This window comes from Dermacentor andersoni, chromosome 6 (genome assembly GCF_023375885.2).
Source record: "Dermacentor andersoni chromosome 6, qqDerAnde1_hic_scaffold, whole genome shotgun sequence".
Lineage (NCBI taxonomy): Eukaryota > Metazoa > Arthropoda > Arachnida > Ixodida > Ixodidae > Dermacentor > Dermacentor andersoni.
Genome location: NC_092819.1, coordinates 133,389,205 through 133,412,090, shown reverse-complemented (window position 1 = coordinate 133,412,090; position 22,886 = coordinate 133,389,205). Strand labels below are relative to the sequence as shown.

Sequence of the window (22,886 nt, the reverse complement as noted above, 5' to 3'; positions counted from 1 at the left end):
TCAAGCGTATAAGACTGCACTTAACCTCCCCAGGCACACGCCAAACGAGCGCCTCCTTCGCATGGGGGTACATAACACATTTGATGAGCTCACGGAAGCCCATCGCACAGCCCAAATTGAGAGGTTGTCCTCTACCACCACAGGTCGGCACATCCTGGGTCGGTATAACGTAAAACTATTCCGTTCTGTTTCTATTCCAACATGGCCGACACCGCTCGCTCATTGGTCGAATTTTTTGAGGCCGCGCCCATTTTTCCTGCCTGTCAAGCGACGTCAGGAATGCACAAAAACTGCTACGTCAAAGTGACGTTTACGCACTCATTATGCTAAATTATGCCGAACAAACCCGGCAAATTCGTGGAATAACCGGTGAGTGCCCCGTTCCGTTTGGAATAGAAAAAAATGGCGGCCTTCGTGATTGCGTTGGCGGCGGCGGCGGCGGCTCGTCAGTCCGGGCGCGGGAGGAGGGAGCCCGAGGATGCGTTTGACATGCCAGACGATCAGTTTCGGCGGCACTTTCGCCTGAAGAAAGAAACTGTGCGGTGGCTGTGCGACGAAGTGGCGGAGGAACTCGGAGGCGTGAGAACTTCAGCGCTGTCGGTGGAGCGGCAAGTGTTGTGCGCGTTGCGCTTCTTCGCAACGGGCAGCTTTCAAGCCTCGGTAGGGAGCGAGGAGACGATCGGCGTGACCCAGCCTGCGGTCAGCAAGTGTGTGCGACGCGTGGCGGAGGCAATCGTCCACGCCGGGGCCCGCAACAAGTGGGTCCATTTCCCGAGGACGTCGGAGGAGAAGGCGGCCGTGAAGGAAGGGTTCCTTCGACGCGGCTCCATTCCCGGCGTCATCGGATGCGTGGACGGCAGCCTTATAGCCATCATCGCACCGAAGGGCGAGCAGAAGGCGGCATTCATGTGCCGCAAAGGCTACTACGCCCTCAACACAATGTTCGTAAGTATCTTAATTTTTGTCTAATTTGCCCGTCATAGCAACGCGTGGCCTATGCTGCTGTGCGCGCTCTCGTCAGATCTGCGACGCAGGCATGCGGATCCTCGCCGTCGACCCTCTGCGACCGGGGTCAGACCACGACGCCCACGTCTGGAGAACTACGTGGTTGCGTCGTCGGTTCCTGGAGGGGCATATTGCCAAGGCCGGCGAACACCTCCTCGGTGAGCAGCGGGAAAATTTTGTACAGTTGCAATTCTGGCAGCATGCAGCAAAGCGTGCTCGCGCCGTAGGAGAATATTGTAGCCCGAACCCCTTATGTCATAGTCAGGTTATTAAGTATAGGCGACATGTAGAAATTTTCCAATGGTATCTGCACAAAACAAAGTGACAACACACCTGCGTTCTACTTTAAACTAATTATTAATGCGAGTGTACAGTGCACGCGTTGTCACATTCTTTTTTACACTGGCAGTCATTTGTGAATAAAGACTACACAAAGAGCTGCCTTGCTGCAAATAGGGATGCTACTATGTCCCAGCTATTGTTATCTGTGATCACAGATGCGTCAGGTGCTCAGCCTGTATATTCCTTTATTACAGTCTCTCTGTAGTAGGTGCATTTTACATGACCCATGCTTCGCCTACTAAACTTTGTGCAGATTTCACACCCTGTTTTGTGATCCTGCAGGTGACAGCGGCTACCCCCTGGAACCATGGCTCCTGACCCCAGTCACAGGCCACCCTCTCATACACACTGCAGAAGGCAGGTACAACACTGCACATGCTGCCATGCGGTCCGTAGTGGAGCGGTGCATTGGGCTTTTGAAGAGCCGCTTCCGCTGCCTTCAGCGGTACCGCGCCCTCCACTACGAGCCAGACCGCGCTGCCAACATCGTTGCAGCATGTGCAGTGTTGCACAACTTGTGTCTTGATGAAGGTGACGTGTTGTTGGATGATGTTAGTGATGACAGCAGCAACAGCAGCAGTGACAATGAAAGTGGCAACCCCTCCCCACAGAGAGTTCCCCGAGTGAGGGCATCACGCATGATGTACCTGAGAGGCTGTGCTGCCCGGGATAATGTTATTAGCTCATTTGGCACGACACGGCAGCAGCACCAGCACTACCTGAAAAGGGTGCGAAGGCGGCTGCGTCGACAGCAGCACCGACAGCAGCAATAAACACGTGCCTGACACTGCAGGCAGATGTTTATTACTGCTGTCTACACACCTAATAGAGAGCAGGAACCAATGTGAAGAAATGTGTGCAATTAGTGGATAGCGTGCTGTTTCTTTATCGAATCTGCTCAATCATAACCAGCGTTTTCACGTGTCCTCTGCCAGTGAGCTGTTACTACCGGAGATGATTGCATCATTCCACTGTGACACTACATGAGAGCCTTTCATTTAGTACCTGTGGATAGAACACTTTGTGTTCATCAGCAGAATGCTGTAGCCACTTCTCTGGGCAGCTGTGGTTTGCCAAATGATTTGCTGCTGCTGCTGTTGCTTCTGTCATCACCGACACTGTCACCGCCATCTGCACTGTGTATGGGAGGCTGGTCTTCGTCTCCTCCCTTCCTATTTGGGCTGCTGTCAAGCACAACACTTCTCGCTCCACCATGTGTACTGTTCTCACGCACCTTTTAGGTCCTGCACTATTTTGCCACACAGCCACTGCACAGTTCCTTGACAGAAGGCCAAGTTATGCCGAAAACAATCGCCTGGCATGTCAAGCGCGTTATTCTCCCTTGGGAGAGTGTACATATGTAAATAGTTCTGAAATTGAAGGAACACACATTGTAAATATTCATTTCAAGTGCCACTTGCATTGTTTAAAATTGTTTATTTATATCTGCATTGTAAATAAAACCATGTGACCCATCTTCAATGCCATCTTTCATCAAAGCAAATGACAGACAAGCACACAGAGCATGACTTCATGGCGCCAAAATAGCCGTATGATGTTCACTACATGGGACCCAGTACACTACCCAGTTGGCAGATGTTAAACTGCATAAATATGACACGAGCATTATGATGTTTTTTTGAACTTGCACTCAACCATTTATCTTCATTCAGCAACTTAACAGCAAGAAAGATGTCTTGTCTATTATGTAGTCAGCGTGTTTGTAGCACGAAATAGTTCAATGACTAGTGCCGTAATAAGATCACAATATAAAACAGCCACCACATGCTTTTAAGGAAGGACAAGTGAGAAAACGTTTGGCACTTCAACGGTATTTCATATAACGGCTGCAAGAGCAGCCTGGCAGCGAATGTCAAAATAGTGGCCACATCGATGGCTCCATTATGTATGTCACAAACTGTGATCAACTACAATGGCGACTAGATTGTACTGCTATTATTGGTAAGGACACCTGAAATATCACAATAACTATCACAAGTAACAGGCGCTTGGTGTTAAAGAAAATTCAAATTCGGCTACTTTGCATTGCGTAGGCGTTGCAAACATGACATACATATGGCATGAAAATTCATTTCCAGTTATCACAGCATTGTAGTTAAGTGCACCTGTATGTGTGCGAGACAATGTCGAAGTTGCTGTAAAAGTGATTGCATAGTGTATATCTTCCTTGGAAAAACGGTGCGCATTGAAACATATCAGTAACAGCAAAACAGAAGTGAACAACACCTAACGGAAATATGGCAGACATTCTACATATAATTTATAATGTCTCACTTGGGCAAACTTGCACTGCAAGTGAAAATACACATGAAAAGAAATTACCTTGAAAAAAAAATGATTAGGTACAGAAATGTAGGGAAAACAGTCATATCATCCTTTAGTGCTACATACAAAAAAAAACGCATTTGTGTTTCAAGTGACATCACATCACTATCAGCTTTCGCTGCCATGGTCGCACATGACCTGGACATAATTTCACAAGACTGGCTACAACTCGCCACAACAGTTTTCGAGGAGGTATGGGCACCACCACCAAATGCTGCAGCGGTGATTTGAACGGAAAGGTGGGCAACACTTGTACCTATTAGTACTAAAGGATTATAAGGGGGGGGGGGGGGACTGTCCCTCATGGCTGAGGATGCTCGCAGAGGCGGGCCAGGAGCTGGCGCAGTGTTGTCGCGATGAGGCCGGTGGCCTCTCTCAAACCACGCATCTCTGCTGCCAGCTGCTGCTGCACCACCCGGGCCGCCCTCAGCTCCTCCACCAGCTGCTGATGATGCTGCGAAACACATTCACTCACTTCAGCTGCAGGTTATGCAATGTAAACGTTTATTCGCACTGTTTGCAAGTGCTACAGGTTCAGCAAGGTTACTCTTGAGGGCAGCGAGATCATTTACATATGACATGAGAAATGGCCGTGCAAACGTATATGGTCTGTTATGTATAAAACATGTGAAACGTAGCAAATCCTACCAAGCTGCCTCTGCCTGTCAGAAGACAGTATTCGTGACTAGTTAAATTGTTAAACAAATGATGATCATGCTGTGGTGATACATGCAACCATGGAAATGTTTTGTAAGTTGCTATGTGTTAAAGAACACCTCAAAGGAGATGTATAAACGTGCATGAACCAATGAGCCAAATGACTACAGATGCCTCTGATGTGTAATATGGTTGTAATGTACATTACCATGCGCACTAATCACCTCTTTAAAAAATGACCTGGCCAAGTTGTACGTACCTGCCTATTTTGCTGCAGCAGCAGCTGGTGGAAACTGGCGGCCTCCGCGTTCGCTGCCTCAGCCAGTTGCCCCTGCCCCTGCCGTGCATACTCGGCGGTTGCCCTGCAGGCCGCATCCTCCAGCGGCTGTTGGCGGAGTATCTGTACCGCCCGCACGGGGGAATGTACCACTGCGCAGCAGTGTGTCGCAGAGAAAAAAAAATGAGCCTCTGTTACAGACCACCTTCGATTTAAAACATGACCTACATTCGGAGATAGTTGCGATCGTTTATAGAAAATGTTTACTTACCAGCTATCTGTTGAGATGCCTTCCAACCTTCATCGATTCTTCCGTATCCTATGCGAATAAAAGCAAGAGTGAACACCATGCGATCACCGCAGATGTTCAGATGCTACTGCTCAGTCATTAAGCACAAGAAAGAATGATGTTTACTCACCGAGCACTACGCTTTCACAGTCTTCATGATGTTCACAGCTTCCAGAATTCTTCTCGGGCGAAAGTACCTCGTACGCCGAGATTTCATCTCATCAGGCAGCGTTACGGACAAAAATACACCAAAAGCGGCCCACAGAACCGATCAGCTGTTTTCACGTAGCCGCCATCTTAAGTGTGCGTAGCAAAATGGATTGGATGCGGAATTGGCACGTGTGTGGCTATGACTCGAAAAATTAAAATATTTGTGTTTACATTCAAGCGCGCTTCAACTTCTCTTGCGTTAAAAGATTATAAAACACTTTTACTCTCAGCGACATACAATTGTTCTTTTATCAGACGTTTATATCTAAATGTCACTTGCTATACGGTCCCTTTGCAAATAAAAAACAAGCAAAACATGCTTCCGGCAACGATGGAGGCTGCTGATTGGGCAGATTGAAAAACGTCGCTGGTTTCCGCCCCCATACGCAGAAACTGTCGCGTCATTTTGACGTCCGGAGTTTGGAACAGTTTTTGTTTGGAATAGAGTTACGTTATCGCGCCCCTGGACAAACTAGGGCTAATCCCGACTTCCAAGGCCCATCAGACATGTCCTTTACCATCGGACATACAAAACTGCATCACTATTCTCCCCCTGCCTAAAAACATGCACCCCGTGCATCACGAGGCACGCAGGCCGACCAGGGCAAAAGCCCTCTACAAACAACACGAACACGACCACCTCACTGTGTGTGTCGACGCCGCTAGTTACCCACAGAAACCAGCCTATGCCGTAAGTGCAGTGTCCCATCAACTTGGTTACATCACAGCTGCCACAATACACGCGCGCACGTCCATAGAGGCGGAGGAGGCTGCCATAGCGCTGGCCATCTCAACCACCGCTGCCGAGGTTATCCTTAGTGATTCCAAAACTGCAATCCGCAACTACTCGAAAGGCCGAGTTCATGAACCGGCACTGAAAATTCTCAATCATCAGACCCCCCTCAGACCAATTAAGCTCATCTGGGTGCCCGCGCACGCGGGCCATCCAGGCAATGAGATGGCCCATTCTATCGCTCGAGTAGCCGTCAACCGAGCCACGCCGTCCGATGACCTGGATAACGCCAGAGACCGATTGGTCGAATATCACGAGATCACCCTCCACTACCGCGAAATGCGGTTGAGATACCCTCCCCCAGATAAATCCTTAACAAAATTCCAACAAAGTACCTGGCTCCAGCTTCAGGCACAAACTTTTCTTTCTCCAGCTTTTCTCGCCCTGGTTCATCCAGGCCTATATAAACAGGAATGTACGCTCTGCGGCGCACCTAGAGCTAACTTCCATCACATTATGTTCTTATGCCCTGAGCTCCAGCCACCCTCTGAGTGGCAACTCACCGACGTAGAGGGATGGGAGACCGCGGTGTCTAGCTCCAACCCAGCCGACCAAATACGGCTGGTGGACTGGGCTCTGAGGGTCGCCGAGGGCCACAAACTCCCGGACACCCTACGCGCTCCTGAGCCCCCTCACAAGTAATGTTGTAAAGAGGCTCAAACAATAAATGTTTACCACCACCACCACCTTTACAAGGTGAAACGAGGTCCGAGATGGAAGCTACAGGCCAGGCCCAGCCGGCGCAGAGTACCACGAGATCACGCGCGCACACTCTACTTCCTCTTTCTCTGCTTCAGTCGCGCAGTGCTGCGACATTTTCCCCGGAGGCAGACGAAGCTCGCTGGGCGAGTCAAAGGGACCGGTGATGGCACTGCTTGAGTCTGGCCACGTGAACAACTTGCGTCGCACGTGAACGCCGATTGCTTGCCGTCACTTTAGCGACGACATAGTTCACATCACTCAAGCGACTGAGTATAACGAATGGTCCCGTGTAAGTGGCGAGAAACTTGCGGTACAATCCCTTTTTGCGAACAGGTGCCCACAACCAAACATAATCACCGGGAGTAAAGCTGACGGGGATATGCCGCGCATCATAGCGAATCTTGCTGTGGCCTTGTGAGGACAACGTCCTAAGATGCGCCAGTCGACGTGCTTCCTCAGCACGACAGAGAGTTTGGGCGATGGAAGGATCTTCTTGGCACGATAAAGGTAGAATAGTGTCCAGAAAGCTCTGGGGAGCACGTGCGTAGAGCAAAAAGAACGGCGCATATTCAGTAACTTCGTGCTTGGCACTATTGTACGCGTATGTTACAAAAGGTAAGACGGCGTCCCAATTCTTGTGGTCAGCAGCGACATACATTGATAACATGTTGGTAAGGGTTCGATTCGTCCGCTCCGTGAGGCCATTGGTTTGCGGGTGGTAAGGAGTGGAATGACGATATGCAGAACCACAAAGCCGTAAAAGTTCTTCAACGACGTCGGCGGTGAATTGCCGTCCACGGTCACGGATGACAACCCGGGGAGCGCCGTGACGGAGTATGACGTGATGCAACAAAAATGAAGAGACACCTGCTGCAGTGGCAGATGGAAGTGCCGCCGTTTCCGTGTAGCGAGTAAGATAATCTACGCTTACTATAATCCAGCGGTAGCCAGCTCACGTCTTTGGGAGCGGGCCAAGCAAGTCGATGCCTACTTTTTGAAACGGTAACGTCGGTGGCCTAACTGGTTGTAAACAGCCTGCTGGGGCCGTCGTCGTTTGCTTGTGGCGCTGGCAAACAGTACAGCTGGCGACATACTGTTTCGTTGTTTTCCAGAGCTTGGGCCAGAAAAATCTCTGTCTAAGTCGGTGTAGTGTGCGTGCAAATCTAAGGTGCCCGGACGCGATATCGTCATGCATGGAAAGAAGGACAGCAGGGCGCTGGTTTTCGGGCACAACTAGAAGCAATGGGGGACCATCTGCCGAGTAATTTTTTTTGCACAGCAAACCATTACGAAAAGTAAACGGTGTTGTTCCTGCTGGCTCACGTGCAGCTGCCCGTAGGGATATCAAGGTAGGGTCGCAACGTTGCTCGCTCTCGAAGGTACGCAGGTCTGGAAAGTCGGATGAGATGGAAACTAGGTAGCCATCGAAGTCATCATCCTCAGCTTTAGTATGCGGCGAAGGGAGACGGGATAGGCAGTCAGCATCCGTGTGACAGCGTCCGCTCTTGTATTTAACGGAAAAGCTGTACTCTTGAAGGCGCAAAGCCCAGCGGGCCAACCGACCAGACGGGTCACGCAGCCCAACCAGCCAACAGAGTGAATGGTCAGTCACTATCGTGAATGCGCGGCCAAGTAGATACGGACGGAACTTCTGAACGGCGAATACGACTGCTAGGCGCTCGAGTTCAGTAACGGTGTAGTTTTTCTCCGCTTCTGTAAGTGTCCGACTAGCGTAGGCAATGACATGCTCACGGCCATCGCAGAGCTGAACAAGCACAGCGCCAACACCCGCACCGCTGGCGTCAGTGTGCAGCTCAGTTGACGCCTCCGGATCAAAATGCCGCAGTACCGGTCCAGAAGTCAACAAAAGTTTCAGCTGTTGAAACGCTGACTCGCAGTCAGCAGTCCACAAGTATGGGGTGTCTTTGAGAAGGAGAGAAGTGAGGGGAGAGGCAAGCTGTGCGAAACTCTTGCTAAAGCGCCGGAAATATGAGCAAAGGCCCAAAAAGCTTCGCAGATCTTTCACCGTTTGTGGCTGTTGGAAGTCGCGAACCGCTGCTATCTTTTCAGGGTCTGGTCGTATGCCGTCTCTGTCGACTAGAAAGCCTAGTACGAGGGCTTGACGGTCACCGAAATGACATTTCTTCGAGTTTAAAATAAGGCCAGCTTGCTGGATACAGTCAAGAACGATCGACAGGTACTGATTGTGCTCGTGAAATGTCCGGCCGTAGATAATGACGTCGTCTAAATAGCACGTGGAAATTTCCCATTTGAGTCCGCGGAGCACGGTATCCATAAATTGCTCGAATGTCGCTGGAGCGTTGCATAAGCCAAAGGGCATAACGTTGAACTCAAAGAAACCGTCAGGTGTCACGAAGGCAGTCTTCTCCTTGTCTGAGCGGTGCATGGGAATTTGCCAATATCCTGACCGTAAATCAACAGAAGAGAAATACGACGCGGACTGGAGGCAGTCGACGGCGTCATCTATTCGTGGTAGGGGGTACACGTCTTTCTTTGTGACAATGTGAAATGTAAGCACACTGCACAAAACTGAGCACAAGTTCGTTTTAATGGTGGAGCTGCGGCAGCGACATACTAGAAAAACAAAGGGCCCTCTACGTACAATGGCGACATTTTACACACCACCTCAACGTCCTCTAGATATCTTCCTGGTCGAGATAAAATGTGGGTGAACAAGTAAAAATGCCTGCCTGCTACCTTCAAATATGAAGAAGCTTCTTCGCCACTATGAATATTTAATATTCCAAATCGCTATACCAACATAGACTCGGAGGTAAAGGCGAAATTCTTATCGTAATATTGTTATTTTACTACTTTTCTGAACGTTATGCATGCAGGTCTTATGCCCCTTTCTTTCTTCGCAATTGAATTTCTATTCTATGCAATGTATCCAAAGCTATTTAACGTGACAAAATATTTGATAAAGTCATTCATTATTTGGAATTAATGTTTTAAGCAACGCCAAGTACCGTTACCCATGGCTACAAAGCCATTTTCAGAAATATTTTTCCTTTATTTCTTGACCTTCGACACCACTACTGATCCCCAATTCGACCTTTGTTCAAAAAGTATAGAGGCCGTTAATCCAAGTCGCCATTGGCGGAGTGATTCGGCAAAATGGTCTGTGTAAATGTGCTGTGTAATTTTTTATAGAATCTTCGAGCTCTTTTGCTGAATACGCCCAAGAGGCAAGTAAAACAAATGTGCTCACTGTATATTTAGTTTCGTTCGATCAAAACTTATATGGTCGAGTCTAAGTGATGACTTACCATGCTATTTGTGTAAGCACATAAATGTAGGACACATGAGAAAATCAGCGACGAGAACAAGGACTGGCAGTCAACGCGGAGTAGCCCGGTTGACAGTCGATGCTCCTTCTGGTCGCATATACTTTCTTTCGTGCCCTGAACTTTCTTTCCTTTGCAAGGTTTCAAAAACTTAGCAAATTTCAATAGCTCAGCGCTTTTATCGTCAAGCACCATATGTTGTTTTCTTTTCTGCCTCTCTGGATGGATGTTAAACAACCACAGAGGTGGACAAATTGACTTTTGACGGCATGGCTTGCCGCTTACATCGCCGTCTCTGAGGTGCTCATCAGCACCTCACATTTGCTGCGCTGAGGCTATTCGCCATCCCTACAAGTATATCGAAAAAGAAAAAGGAAAAACAAATTATATAAGTGTTAGCTCATCGAGAAACGAAGGCCATCAGCGCTCCGGCAAACGGAAAGTCTTATAGAGTGACTGCTCGGCGATGCATGTCTTGTTCTTTTTTTTTCCGGCTGTTGTTCTTCGACCTATCTCTGTATTGAGCAAGATCTGGAATCTTCCAAGGTGCTGCCGCTTTCTTTTAGCGCTGGACATTGTTCAACTGCATCGTTATAGCAGACCCGACGCCATGGGAGAAGAAAGAGGAGGAAGCAGCTCCTTCCTTTCCTATCGTCAGGACTAAGACTTTTGGAGCCAGTGTGCAGAGTGGACATCGCCAAAAAAAAAAAGTTAACAATGTCAATCGGCATGCGGAGAAGCTAGAAACTTTGTTGGAAATATTGGCAATGTTATTCTCAGACATTTGGAGATATCTTTACTGCGCTAGTACATGTTACATGGCCAATATCGCTTGCATCTCAGTGACAGCTTGCTTCTTTTGCTTCTTATATTCGGGAAATTGCCGGCACCGAGTACGAGTTTCGATGAGCACGTTTGCTTCAAGACGACAGCTCTCACAACTACTGAGTGCCATTTCTCTTATTGGAAGTAGCGTAAGCGTTTCACCTTCAAACAGCGTGTCCTAGACACGAGCCTTTACTGAGCGCCGACTGCTTAAAATAAATGGCGCATTGAAATGGTAAAGCCACTTTAAAGACAATATATCCCAAACACGCACGGAGAATGTGTGGGAGCCTTAGCATTTATTGAGCTGTTGCGGTTCTCTCTGGTCTTGCCATGTCTTTACTGAAACGTGCTGAATCACAAAATTGTTGACATAATGGTAGAACAAATAGAGCTGCTCATAGTATATCCGTCGTTATGGGATCTGATGAAGTCATGATGGGGTCTTGACGATATCACAGTCATTTTGAGAATAACTAACGAACGAGATCACTCGGGGTTTTAGCTATGTGAGTGCAGCTATGTCCCTGTATTATGGGTGCTTCCGCTTTCCACAAAAATCACCCATAATGTGAGTTTTACATATTACCAAATCAAGGGAAAAAATTTGGTTATTACACAAAAAAACGGAAGAAAGCCATGCTTATTGAGTCAAAAAATGAGAAAAGGAAGGAGGGCACTGACCACCTGAACCAAACTTTGGTGTACAGGAAGCAGAACACGATAGCTGCTTAATATGTATGTTCAGCATCTTGTTTAAGGTAGAAAATCGCTGCCTCCAAACCCCGGCTAGCAGCTTCTCGTGTTACGCTTATCCTCTCCCCTTCGAAATATGCATCCTACAGTGTAGTTCTCAACCTGCAGTAGTACTTGCAGAATGCATCAGTCAACAAAGTGCAATGACTTGCCCGTCGTACAGAGACTCCAGAACTTGGACATCACTGTCTACTTCTAATAAGGTCGACCCTTATTAAGACCCTTATAAGGCCGTATTTATAGTGGCGAAGAAGCTTGTTCATATTTGAAGGTAGCAGGCAGGTATTTTTACTTGTTCACCCACATTTTATCTCGATTAGGAAGGTATCTAGAGGACGTTGAGGTGGTGTGTAATATGTCGCCATTGTACGTAGAGGGCCCTTTGTTTTTCTAGTATGTCGCTGCCGCAGCTCCACCATTAAAACGAACTAGTGCTGAGTTTTGTGCAGTATGCTTACATTTCAGTCGTGCAGAAGCTTATACGAGTTCGTGTAGCATTGTCAAGAATAAAATAGCTCGATCAAAGTGCAGAGTGCGCTCGAGTTGTTTTCTTTTGCCCTCCGACTTCTGTACTGCACAACGTCCTTATTTTTGTTAGCGGCGTTTTCGCTTTAGGAATTGCCGGAAAATAAGACTATTTTACGTGACTACGCGTTTCAAGATCACCCAATTTTTTTTACTTTGTATTGTTTGTCACCGCAGCCGTGTAGCCTTACTTGCTATATTTCACGATATGCTATTTATAAAAATAATGATCAGCGTGCTGTGTCACACCTTGAAAATACGTTTTCCGTCATGAGGTATCATCAGGGGTGCAGAAGAATTTTGAGATAGCATGCTAAGCTTACTTTCTTGCGCGGTTGCACAGATAACTTATCTCAGAAATTAACTGTAGCTGAGCCCCCATTAAATTACTCGGCATTTAATTCGAAAAATTGCAAGCCCTAAATGGGGGCTTTCATTGCAGGTTCTTAGATGGGGTTTAAAGAACCATATGCGGGAGGTGGACCCAAGTTAAATAAGTGCGAACTCGGTATTTACATGATAGCTGCATTGTATATTTGTGGCACCAAACGCATCGAGCATAAATGTGTTCTAGAGCGTGAACTTGGCAATAATTATAGAAAACATGATATCAATCGAAATGCAACATAAAGTCACTTGCCCGACACCGTTCTTCGAAAACGTCTCTTATCGGATCGGATCTTTCCCGCGACATTTGTGTTTTTTTATGCACTTGGCGAAACGTATCTTTCTTGTTCATTTCTAAATACCCATGTTTTTGTTATAAAATGTTCGCACCTTTTATGTAAGAGCCATAGCAAAGTGGTCTTTATGGAGATAATACTGAACTGAACTGTGACACCGATTTCGTTTTGTAAGATGGTTACTTTAGGATCTGCATCACAGAAACATTTTCCTTATTTTGCCTTCCTCCTGAAACTTACGCCCTTCTTCCTACATGTAAATCTTTTCTCTAGAAAAACACATGCTTTTACAGAGTGGAGGAAGTGCTTAGGAGGCTACTGATCATGGTGGGCCTTACGCCAGCTGTCACTTGCACTAGGAACTGGTGGAGCTTTCCTCTGGGTGTAACATGTCTGAAATGTTTCCTCCCTGTGATAGAAGCCAATGCTTACCTCTTAGTATATACTTGCCCAGGCTTGCAACCGGAAGGCTCAAGTCTTTTACTGCAAGCTGACCTCCGGTAAGGTCACAGGAGTACCTATGATTATTTTGCACATGAAACAAGATACTACAAAACACTGCTTCAATTGATACGCAACACAGACTTTTCAGCACAGCTGTAATGAAAACTAAACGCTATGCGGAATGGAAAGTTATGTTCCATACAAGCATGTACTGCATGGAATTCTATGGCTTATTCATACAGATACTAAATCACGAAACAAGATGATCTACTTCACATGCTGAAAGAAACACAACGGGCATCTACAGAACTTGTGGTTGTGATATTTTTCTTTTGATTGGGCATCGCTTCTTGCCTCTTCCTTTGAAGCAAACGGTTATGGGAAGCCGAAACCAGGTATAAAGTACTGAACATGAAAATTTTCTCCAATTCTGACCATTTGACTCACTTCGATAGTTTCCAAAGCAGGCAGCAACTTATGAATTTCAGCAACTTGACAATGATATAAACAATAAAGAATATGCGATTATCAAAAGATTGTTTACGTAAAACCTGCTGTGGATAAAGCATTGACATGAATAGCATAACAAAATTAGGGTGTAGACGCTCATGTACCAATCAAGAAATATCAACCATACGTCATCTACTTCCGCTGTGATTTTCGTGCTTACCGTTGCTGTTTGGTGCATAAGTGTTTACATACGTATTTCCATATTTTGCACCCATATCTGGTAACTTCATTTGAAACTCCAGTTATCTGATTTTTTGACGTTCCTGCGCAAGGAATTGTCACTGTGCATTATTTTGAGAAAATGTGTAACAGCGAACTATGACGGGAACTGTAACGAAATGCTGACAGGTTAGCAACTCATTCTATTACTTGTACACCATATAAATTTTATAAAAGCAAACGCCGGAAGAGGCGATGTTATCGTAAAAATATTCATCTTAACGACAAAGCAATAACGGCAAATGCATTTTGCGGGCAGCCTCGTGCAAGTAAGAGATAGAGGCTGTGCTGTCGCGTTCAGGAAGACAAAACTCGGCGACAGCCGACAAATAGGCAAAACTTCGATAAACATTAGGCCATGTATAGTAAAACGATTCTCCTTCCCAGTCTGCCGTTGGAAGCGAAACCATCTTGAATTCTTTTAGAGCTTGTCACCCAGGCTTGTTGACATGACCAGATACGGTTTTTGTACAGGAGCCTCGGATAAGACACGAACCGGATACTAGGTTGCATGGGTAGTAGATTGTATCGATTTTTCTGTCGCTTCACTCGCTTGGCGCATTAAAACGCAATTTTTTTATCGTTTTCGCTCCTTCATTTCATTGTCCCGCACTTTTCGCCTCGCTTCTCTGCACACCGGACGTAGCCTCCATGGCAAATAATTTTGTAAAGTGAAGAGCGCCAAACATGTTTTTCATGCGTGACGTATATAAAGCAGTGCCGTCGCAGCTGCACAACGAAGAACTGCCTCTCTAAAGAATTTAGGAGAGTACCAAGACTTCGCGACAGCGAAAAGAAAACGAAAAGGAGGCAAGTATGACCTACGAAGTGTATTTTGTTTTGTTGCGCCGAGTAAACATTGTCCCCGTGCATTCTTCGAAGCTGCAGTAGGCGAATAGAGAGGAACTGAAATGGCGTTTGCTTAATTACTTTCGCGTTCACACAAGAACTGCTCGCGTGACCGTTGCTCACCCGAGCAGTTCATATTTACCGATTTCATATTGACCAGTACATATTTACCAATTTCTTTCTGATAGAAAAAAACAAAACAAAAAAGAGGCAGCGAAAACCGCTAGTGCTGGTCATGAAAACCTAGTCACCTATTTTCTGGGATTCAGGGTCATCGCCTGAGGCTGCGCCGCCTAGAATTCCTTACTGTGTCGTAACTATGGCGAACTCAAGTGGATATTGAAGGAGGCATGACCGGAAATATACAAGGAGTATTGAAATTGAGAGCGCTATATCTAAAACAAACAGCTGAAAAGGTTCCCAAGTCCTGCATCGTTATATTCACGAAGATAATCGAAAACGAGGACAGCACATTAAAGTGGAGGTAACCAAAAGCCGGAGAAATACGTTCCTTACATTACCACTGCTAAAAATTCTGGCGCCAGGCCTACTTTACGAACACCTGCAGCAAGCACCAAGAAAGCAAGTAAAAGGCATTCGTAGGATCAATATTTGCTCGACCGAAGTGTCATTTTGTGTCGGAGCTGAGGAGGGTCAGTTTCGAGAGCTATAAGATGGGCCTGCTGAAAGAGGCGCACAGAAAAACCACAAAAACGATAGAATGTAAAGAGGCACATTTAATGTTTAGCGCTACTTGTCATATCCTAGTCACGCATTTTAGTGAGACACCGCGGCCTCTTTGAGAAAATGGGTCAGGGAAATATAAATAGACCAACGGTGGATGAAGCGTTACGTCCCGGGCTACACACTAAGCGAGCGAGTTGGTGGATCCTCACGTTTGCCGGTGAAAGGCTTCAAAGAACGTCACTGTCTTCGAGCGAATCAGTCAACTACAGTTTCAAGGAATCGGCTGATGAGCTTTTCAGAACAATGATGGTAGTACATGCCACTGGTTCCTACCGCGCTTCAATTCAGTTTGCAGTGATGCGGATCACTCTCGGGATTGGAGCTAGGCAAAGCCTGCCCGATATGAACGGGCTAGATGCCCCCAGAGCAATCAAAATAGCCAGGTGGCCGAACTTGGAGCGTGTATGCCGCGGTCACATACACCCCCCCCGCCATGTTCAAAGTGGGAGTGCTTCCGAAACATTGAACAAGGGGCCCGCAAGAGACCACTAGAGCTCTAGAAAGTGATCAGTCGAATTTCCTACTAGTGACACATACTTAAGATGCAATGGTGTCTTGATAAGCTGGTTCAAATATACGCTACACAAGAAAGGTAGTAATATAAACTTTCTGTTCAGTTTCCATCTGCCATTTGAGGCGGCCGTCTTCGTGGACAATCTGTTTGACGAATGTTAAAGCATTTTCTGTGGTAAAATATAGATGAGATACTTCTTCTACTTTAAAAGGACGCCCATTACAGCGATTAATTAGAGACCAACTCCTGTACATAGAGATCAGTTAATCATCATCGCGTAAATATTTTTGTATAGATTACGTAGTTTTGATGAAATGTATCACATTGTTTTTGGCATATAGGGAACGTAATAAGTGTTTGACGATTCAAATTCGCATCTTATAAAATCTAAAGGAACGAAAAGGAGAGTATCCAACCGGCGAATGTGGATGTTCAGTCTGAGTAGCGTGCCACTCGCTTTATTGCGAAGGGGCGCCTAATATTCAAATCATATAAATTCATGCATAAATGCTTAACGGTCTCGCTTCCTGTGCAACGCCTATATTTCAAGAAAGTAATAAGTCCTCGAATTGCCTTAAGCAATATGGGCATGTGCGGAAACCCCTTAAGGGATGTCTTGGCTGTTCATGGCTTCGAGGGTGATCTCCTTGAAGGGGGTATCATGGTTCGTTTTTACCATCGACAAATTCTGAGATCTAATCCCACTAAAAACCAGTCTTTCTGTTGCCTGTGACGATGCCCGATCGAGTAAAGCAATATACGGGGCTCACATCTTTGCTATATTTTGTCCATAAAAGAAAGCAGGATTCTCCATGCCGTTCTCTCGCCCCCGTTCCATAACCAAAAATTTTGCTCGTATTAGAAATTCGAGGCGGGAAAGTAACATTAGGTGTAATGCTGATCTATCATGGTTCTAATTTACGTGTGTGCCTACCTGGAGATTGTTTTAAATGATTGGACTCAGAGTGCCTTCAGATATTGGTTGAATTTTGTTGCCCCTTTATATGAAATGCTACATTAAATGCATATTAAAAGTATTTCTGAACGTAAATTTTGTTAGAGATCCTTATTTTACACATTGTAAGAAGTGTGGCGTTGTACTTGGAAACTATCATTATTTTCTGTATTTTGAATAAGAAAGTATGGTGTTCAAATATTTGATAAGATATTTACGTTGAAATTGCCATGAGAATGAAATAATTGCAGGGGACATTGGATATATGCTGAAGAGAGTGAACACTATTAATGTAGTGAAGCTGAATTTATTGTTGTTGCCTTATGTTGTTGCTACTACTCCATGCTTAAACTATGACTATGTGCCATGGAGTTGTTTGGTTTCTTGATTTGGTTGTTCTGACATAATGCTAATAATACATACATACATACATACATACATACATACATACATACATACATACATACATACATAACACGAAGAAACACTGCGCGGCATGTCGCGCGGCACTTTCCCCGTGCTTTGACAGGCTCCTTTTAGGTTTAAGAAAAGAAAGCGATTTTGTAGCGCGTATTAGGCAACGCAAAGCTGGATCGGCAATTTTTCAGGATTGTCTACAATGTTCTCATTGGTACTTGTGCTGTGAGTATGATATTTGACAAATAAATAATTATTTTACCTAATTATGTAATTATGCAAAATATAATTTATAGTCAGACTTGCTTCAAGCTTTGGCATATACCTTGTTTCGGTCCAGCGACCTAGAACTTCCATACTTTTAAATTTTGGCACAAGTTACTTTGTTACGTTAGACAACTTGTTTAATGTGAGCAGACACCCTGCTCCGCGGTTACATGAAGAGTGTAACTTATGCCATAATTTATTATTCGGCCACTGGGATTCGGATGTACAATTATGTTGTGAGCGTCAAAATGCTGAAAATGCTATCTGCTGTATTCCTACCAGAGTTCACTAAATAGTCATATCTTCAGGCCCGCCCGTCAACATTATACACGGAAGGAATGACATTTTCCCATTACAGCTTCGCGAGCTGCACCGCAGCAAAACACTGAACGTTATACCTAGTAGCTGACACACACGTAGTATAGCGCGGAAAAACCGACTTGCTTAACAAAACACTACACATTTGGAACATCGCATTGGGCTATTGGAACTTCTGTGGCTGCTGAATGAGTTTCCACGGATGATTCTTTCGTGGTCATTTAGTGAAAGCGTAATGTTCATGGTCATGTGGTCACATCGTCATAATCATCATCCTACATTATGTAAAGTGCAGGACGAAGGTCAATTTCCTGCGATCTCCAGTTACCCCTGTACTGCGCCAACCGATTCCACCTAGCGCCTCCGAATTCCTTAATTTCATACCCCCCCTACTCTTCAGCAGTCTTCGACTGCGTTCTCCTTCCCTTGGCACCCATTCTGTAACACTAATGGACCACCTGTTATCTAACCTACGCATTACATGACCATCCCAGCTCCATTTCTTTCACTTAATGTGAATTAGAATATCAGCTGTCCTTGTTTGCTCTCTGATCCCCACCGCTCTCTTTCTGTCTCTTAACGTTAGGACTAACATTCCTCGTTCCATCTCTCTTTGCGCGGTCGTTAACCTATTTTCGAGCTTCCTTGTCTGTCTCCAAGTTTCTGAGCCATATGACAGCACCGGTAGAACACATTGATTGTACACCTTTCTTTTTTTATTGATAATTTTAACCTTCCAGTCAGGATCTGACAATCTCTGCAAAATGCGCACCAATCCGTTATTCTTGTGTAAATTTCCTTCTCATGATTAGGGTCCCTTGTGAATAATCGACCTACGTAAACGTACTCCTTCACAGGCTCTAGAGCCTGACTGGCGATCCTGAACTCTTGTTCCGCTGCCTGGCTAATGATCATTATTTTTGTATTCTGCATATTAATTTTCCACCCCGCTCTTATACACTCTCTGTTACTGTCCTCAATCATTTGTTGTAACTCGTCCCCAATGTTGCTGAGCAAGACAATGTCATCTGGAAATCGAAGGTTGTTGAGATATTCGCCGTTGATCCTTACTCCTCAGCCTTCCCAGTTTAACAGCTTGTGTACTTCTTGCAAGCACCAATGAATAGCATTGGAGAGATCGTGTCTCCTTGTCTCACCCCTTTCTTTATAGGTATCTTCCTACTTTTATTGTGGGGAATTAAGGTAGCTGTGGAATATCTATATATAGTTTGCAAGATATTTACGTAAGCGTCAGGTACTCCTTAATTACGTAATGCCTCTATGACTGCTGGTATCTCTACTGAATCGAATGCCTTTTCGTAATCTATGAAAGCCATATGGAGTGGTTGATTGTACTCTGCGGATATGTCGATTACCTGATTGATAACATGGATGTGATCCATTGTAGAGTATCCCTTCCTGAAACCTGCGTGTTCCCTTGGTTGACTAAAGTCCAGTGTCGCCTTTATTCTATTGGAGATTATCTTGGTGAATACCTTATATAATACTGGAGGTAAGCTAGTGGGCCTATAATTTTTCAATTCTTTAACGTCTCCCTTTTTGTGGATTAGTATAATATTGGCATTCTTCCAGTTCTCTGGGACCCTTGAAGTCCATAGACAATTCGTTAAACGGCAGCTAGTTTTTGAAGCATTATGTCTCCTCCATCTTTGATTACAGCAATTGGTAGTCCATCTTCTCCAGTCGATTTTTGCCGTTTCATGTCGTACAAGGCCCTTCTAACTTCATCGCTGGGTATAAAAGGAGCTTTTGTAAACTCTTCATTACTAGTTCGAAAAGAGGTATCGTGGCTCTTTTGGGTACTGTACAGCTCAGCATAGAATTCCTCCGCTTCCTTTAATTTACCTTCGAGTTTGCTGATGATAATACCCTGCGTATCGTTGAGTGCATACATCTTGGTTTGTCCGATGCCAAGTTTCTTTCTAAATGATTTCAGTCTGGGTTCATTTTTAATGCTTCCTTCTTGAACGTTAGTTGAAAGTGCTTTTGACGGCAATGTGGTTGCAGCATTTCATACTTAATGACCCTAATTTTGTAAATTGATTTCTGGGGAAAATGTGGTCCGCCGCTGTTGACGGAAGCACTTCTGTTCTATTAAGTGTTTTTTAAAGTGAAGCTTTCTTTGCCTTTTTCTTCGGCTTTCCCACTGCAGCTGCTGCTGGTGCTGTGGCTGCTGTGGCTGGTGCTGTCCGGCGCACCGCGTCGGGGGGGGGGGGGGGGGTTCAGAGCGTGTATATACATGGAAGGAGCGTGGTAGAGAGGAAAAGAGACACGAGGAACTCGTTTGGACCGCATCGTGTTGAATATGCGCAATGCCCTCTGGAGCTCCCGGGTCGTCGCCACCTTTGCCTCTTCACAGCAGTAATTATCCGTGATCCCTCGCAAGTGTTCATCTTTCTACCAACGTGCAAGTCCAGAGGGACGCTAGACAGAATGGAAGAAAGGAGGGGGAAGAGGAGGCAGAGAATGACTAGAACAGATGCAGTCACGAAACGAGTCAATAAAGGCCTTCTCACTCTTCGCTCGCAGTTCCCCTAGAAATACAATGGGAGGGGATAGGGAATATGTGACACGAGAAGGCAAGGAAACGATGGATAAACTTAAGCTCAAGGGACGGTTCCGTGCGTTTGTGCTATATGTGTTTAAAATACAAACATGCAAATATGTCTAGGGAACAACTTAGGGAGGGCGCGCAGAAGCAGACCCGCATTAATTAAAGCGCACCGCAGCGTCTAGGCGACACTATGGAAGCGGTCGCACTTCAGCACTTCTGTGCCCGCCGTGATAGCTATGCGGCTATGGAATTGCTAGATGTCGCGGATTTGATCCCGACCACGGCAGCCGCATTTCGACGCGGGCGAAATAGGAAACGCGCGTGCAGTTTCGGACACGGTATAGAACATCATGGTGTCAAAATTAATCTGGAGTCTGCCACTACGGCGTTCCTCATAATGCAATTGTTGTTTGGCACGGTGGGATGCGCCATGTGAGGCAATGACAGTACTCAACCATCTCAGAGGTTATGAAATATGGCGCACAACAACGCCTCAAACACACACCACTCCCTTTGTGTTTTGTAAACGCAAAGTAACGCGCAACATCAACTCACCACTCTCGTGTTGGAAAAAATGTTGAAGAAATTAAACATGGATGTGCCGTCAACGTCCCTGCTAATTATCGTCAATCAAAGCAACCAGCAGAGAAAGATTTGCTTGCATCAATTTCCACAGTGCGTGGGATCTGTGTAGTTTTTTCTTCTCAGTATGATGTCAAGTGGTGCGTCTGATTATTATCTAAATTTCTACGGGCATACGGCGACGTTTAATCTTCATAAATGTAGGAACGTATCGCAACAACTCCACAGTCACCAACTAAGGCAGCTGTCTAGGTCCTACCGACAACGTTTTTCCTAAATATAAACGCTCAGAGGAGCAAATCACAGAGTAAGAAGTACAGGAAGAAGCAGCGATGGATGACTTCACACCGTGTCACAGACGCCTACGCAGACTGAAACCGTCACAAGGCGCGCTTACGGACGAAACTTAACAAGTAGAAGCTGCTAGAACGCATCTTTGCCATATGCTCGGAATTGCGATGGGGGCGAGTATGGAAGCTGATCGGGGATATAAATCATGCGAGCCAACACAAGCAGGCAACGAACTGATAACGTGGAACTCTTCTTCAAAGCTTCGATCATTTTCAATATTGCATCTTTCGGGCCTTCCTTCGGACACTTCCTGCATGTAGACGAACGCATTCGCAAGAAGTAAGTCGCGGAAAAGGAGAAAGCTTACGGAAAGGCATAGGATGTTTTGTAGACCATTACAGGCTAGAGCGCACTAGGAGAAAAGGTTGTCGCTTATACACACAAAAACAAACATTACGTCTGAAAAATGACCAACAGAAAGATAAGAAGCACAGGAAATAAAACGGAGTATAAGCAGCCTATTTCCTCAGGACGTGATGGCTCCTGACGTGCTGGAAAAATCGATCTCAGAGGATCTGTTTGACATGGCGCCAAAACGCAGCCGGCGGTGATGTATGGTTTTACGGAGGCGTATACGTGTAGTGGCGCAAAGTCAGAAACAACGTTTATTCCTAGTCTCTCTATCCTTCCTTTTGGGCTGTTACATTCTGTAATTCAGGGCATATATGTGTTAAGTTCTGCTCTTTCTCTTTTCTTCTTTTTTTTTGCGTCCAGTCACTGGAGGTTAATTAGCTCCGTCGAGCAAGCACGTCTCCCTTTTTTTTCTTTTTTTTTATATTTGTTGACCTGAAAAAATTATGTTCTTCTGGTTACTAATATCGTGGATTAGCTTTTAAGACTAGTGGGATGCATATTGGCTGAGTAATGAGAGTGCATTTGGAGGCAACAATATTTCTCGATTCATAGTTTCTTCCTCTATGTGAGATTAGATAATGGGTATAAAATGTGACGTGAAATCGACATGCAGGTTCGTTTGGCTCGGTTATGTTAAGTTTACGAGTTCTGAGTTAAGCCAAGTTTCTCAGAGCGTATTGTGTGCTCACGTATTAGGACCAGGACCGGCTATGGTTTGACAGGCGATCCCTCTTACATAAAAGATTAAAATTATGCAGTGAATGAATCATAGCTTTTCCAAAACTGCACTTACTTACCGCATTCTTAAATCTATAGTAGCACCAGTCTGTAACCAACATTGTTAACTTATCTCATAATGCTGTGCATGACGGCTGATGCAGCTATATGACTGTCGTGTGGCTGTAGACTGTTCTGTATGTTATGACTATTTTTACTAGCATTGAGCATCTGTCACTCGGTTCTTGTAAGGAGGTTACAAGTTCGGTTTACTGTAATATTTCAAGATTTTTTTCATATAAAGAAACTCAGATGTGCATTAAAATTTTCCCCTGCGATCTTTGTTCAT

At 45.4% G+C, this 22,886-nt stretch overlaps 1 protein-coding gene and 1 long non-coding RNA gene across 2 annotated transcripts; one reads left to right on the top strand and one right to left on the bottom strand.

The window, feature by feature from the left end:
* The first annotated feature begins 211 nt into the window (after window positions 1-211).
* Window positions 212-2,600, top strand: LOC126538818 (putative nuclease HARBI1). The gene is made up of 3 exons (XM_072288550.1): window positions 212-945; window positions 1,022-1,163; window positions 1,630-2,600. Exons 1-3 carry the CDS (start codon window positions 403-405, stop codon window positions 2,118-2,120), a joined length of 1,176 nt encoding a protein of 391 aa, XP_072144651.1. The 5' UTR covers window positions 212-402; the 3' UTR covers window positions 2,121-2,600.
* A 1,324-nt stretch (window positions 2,601-3,924) lies between these two features.
* On the bottom strand, window positions 3,925-5,327 carry LOC140218808 (uncharacterized). The gene is made up of 4 exons (XR_011894999.1): window positions 5,047-5,327; window positions 4,899-4,946; window positions 4,610-4,779; window positions 3,925-4,147 (listed from the first exon to the last, which is right to left on the bottom strand). It is a non-coding gene; the product is annotated as an uncharacterized lncRNA (long non-coding RNA).
* Window positions 5,328-22,886: the final 17,559 nt, after the last annotated feature.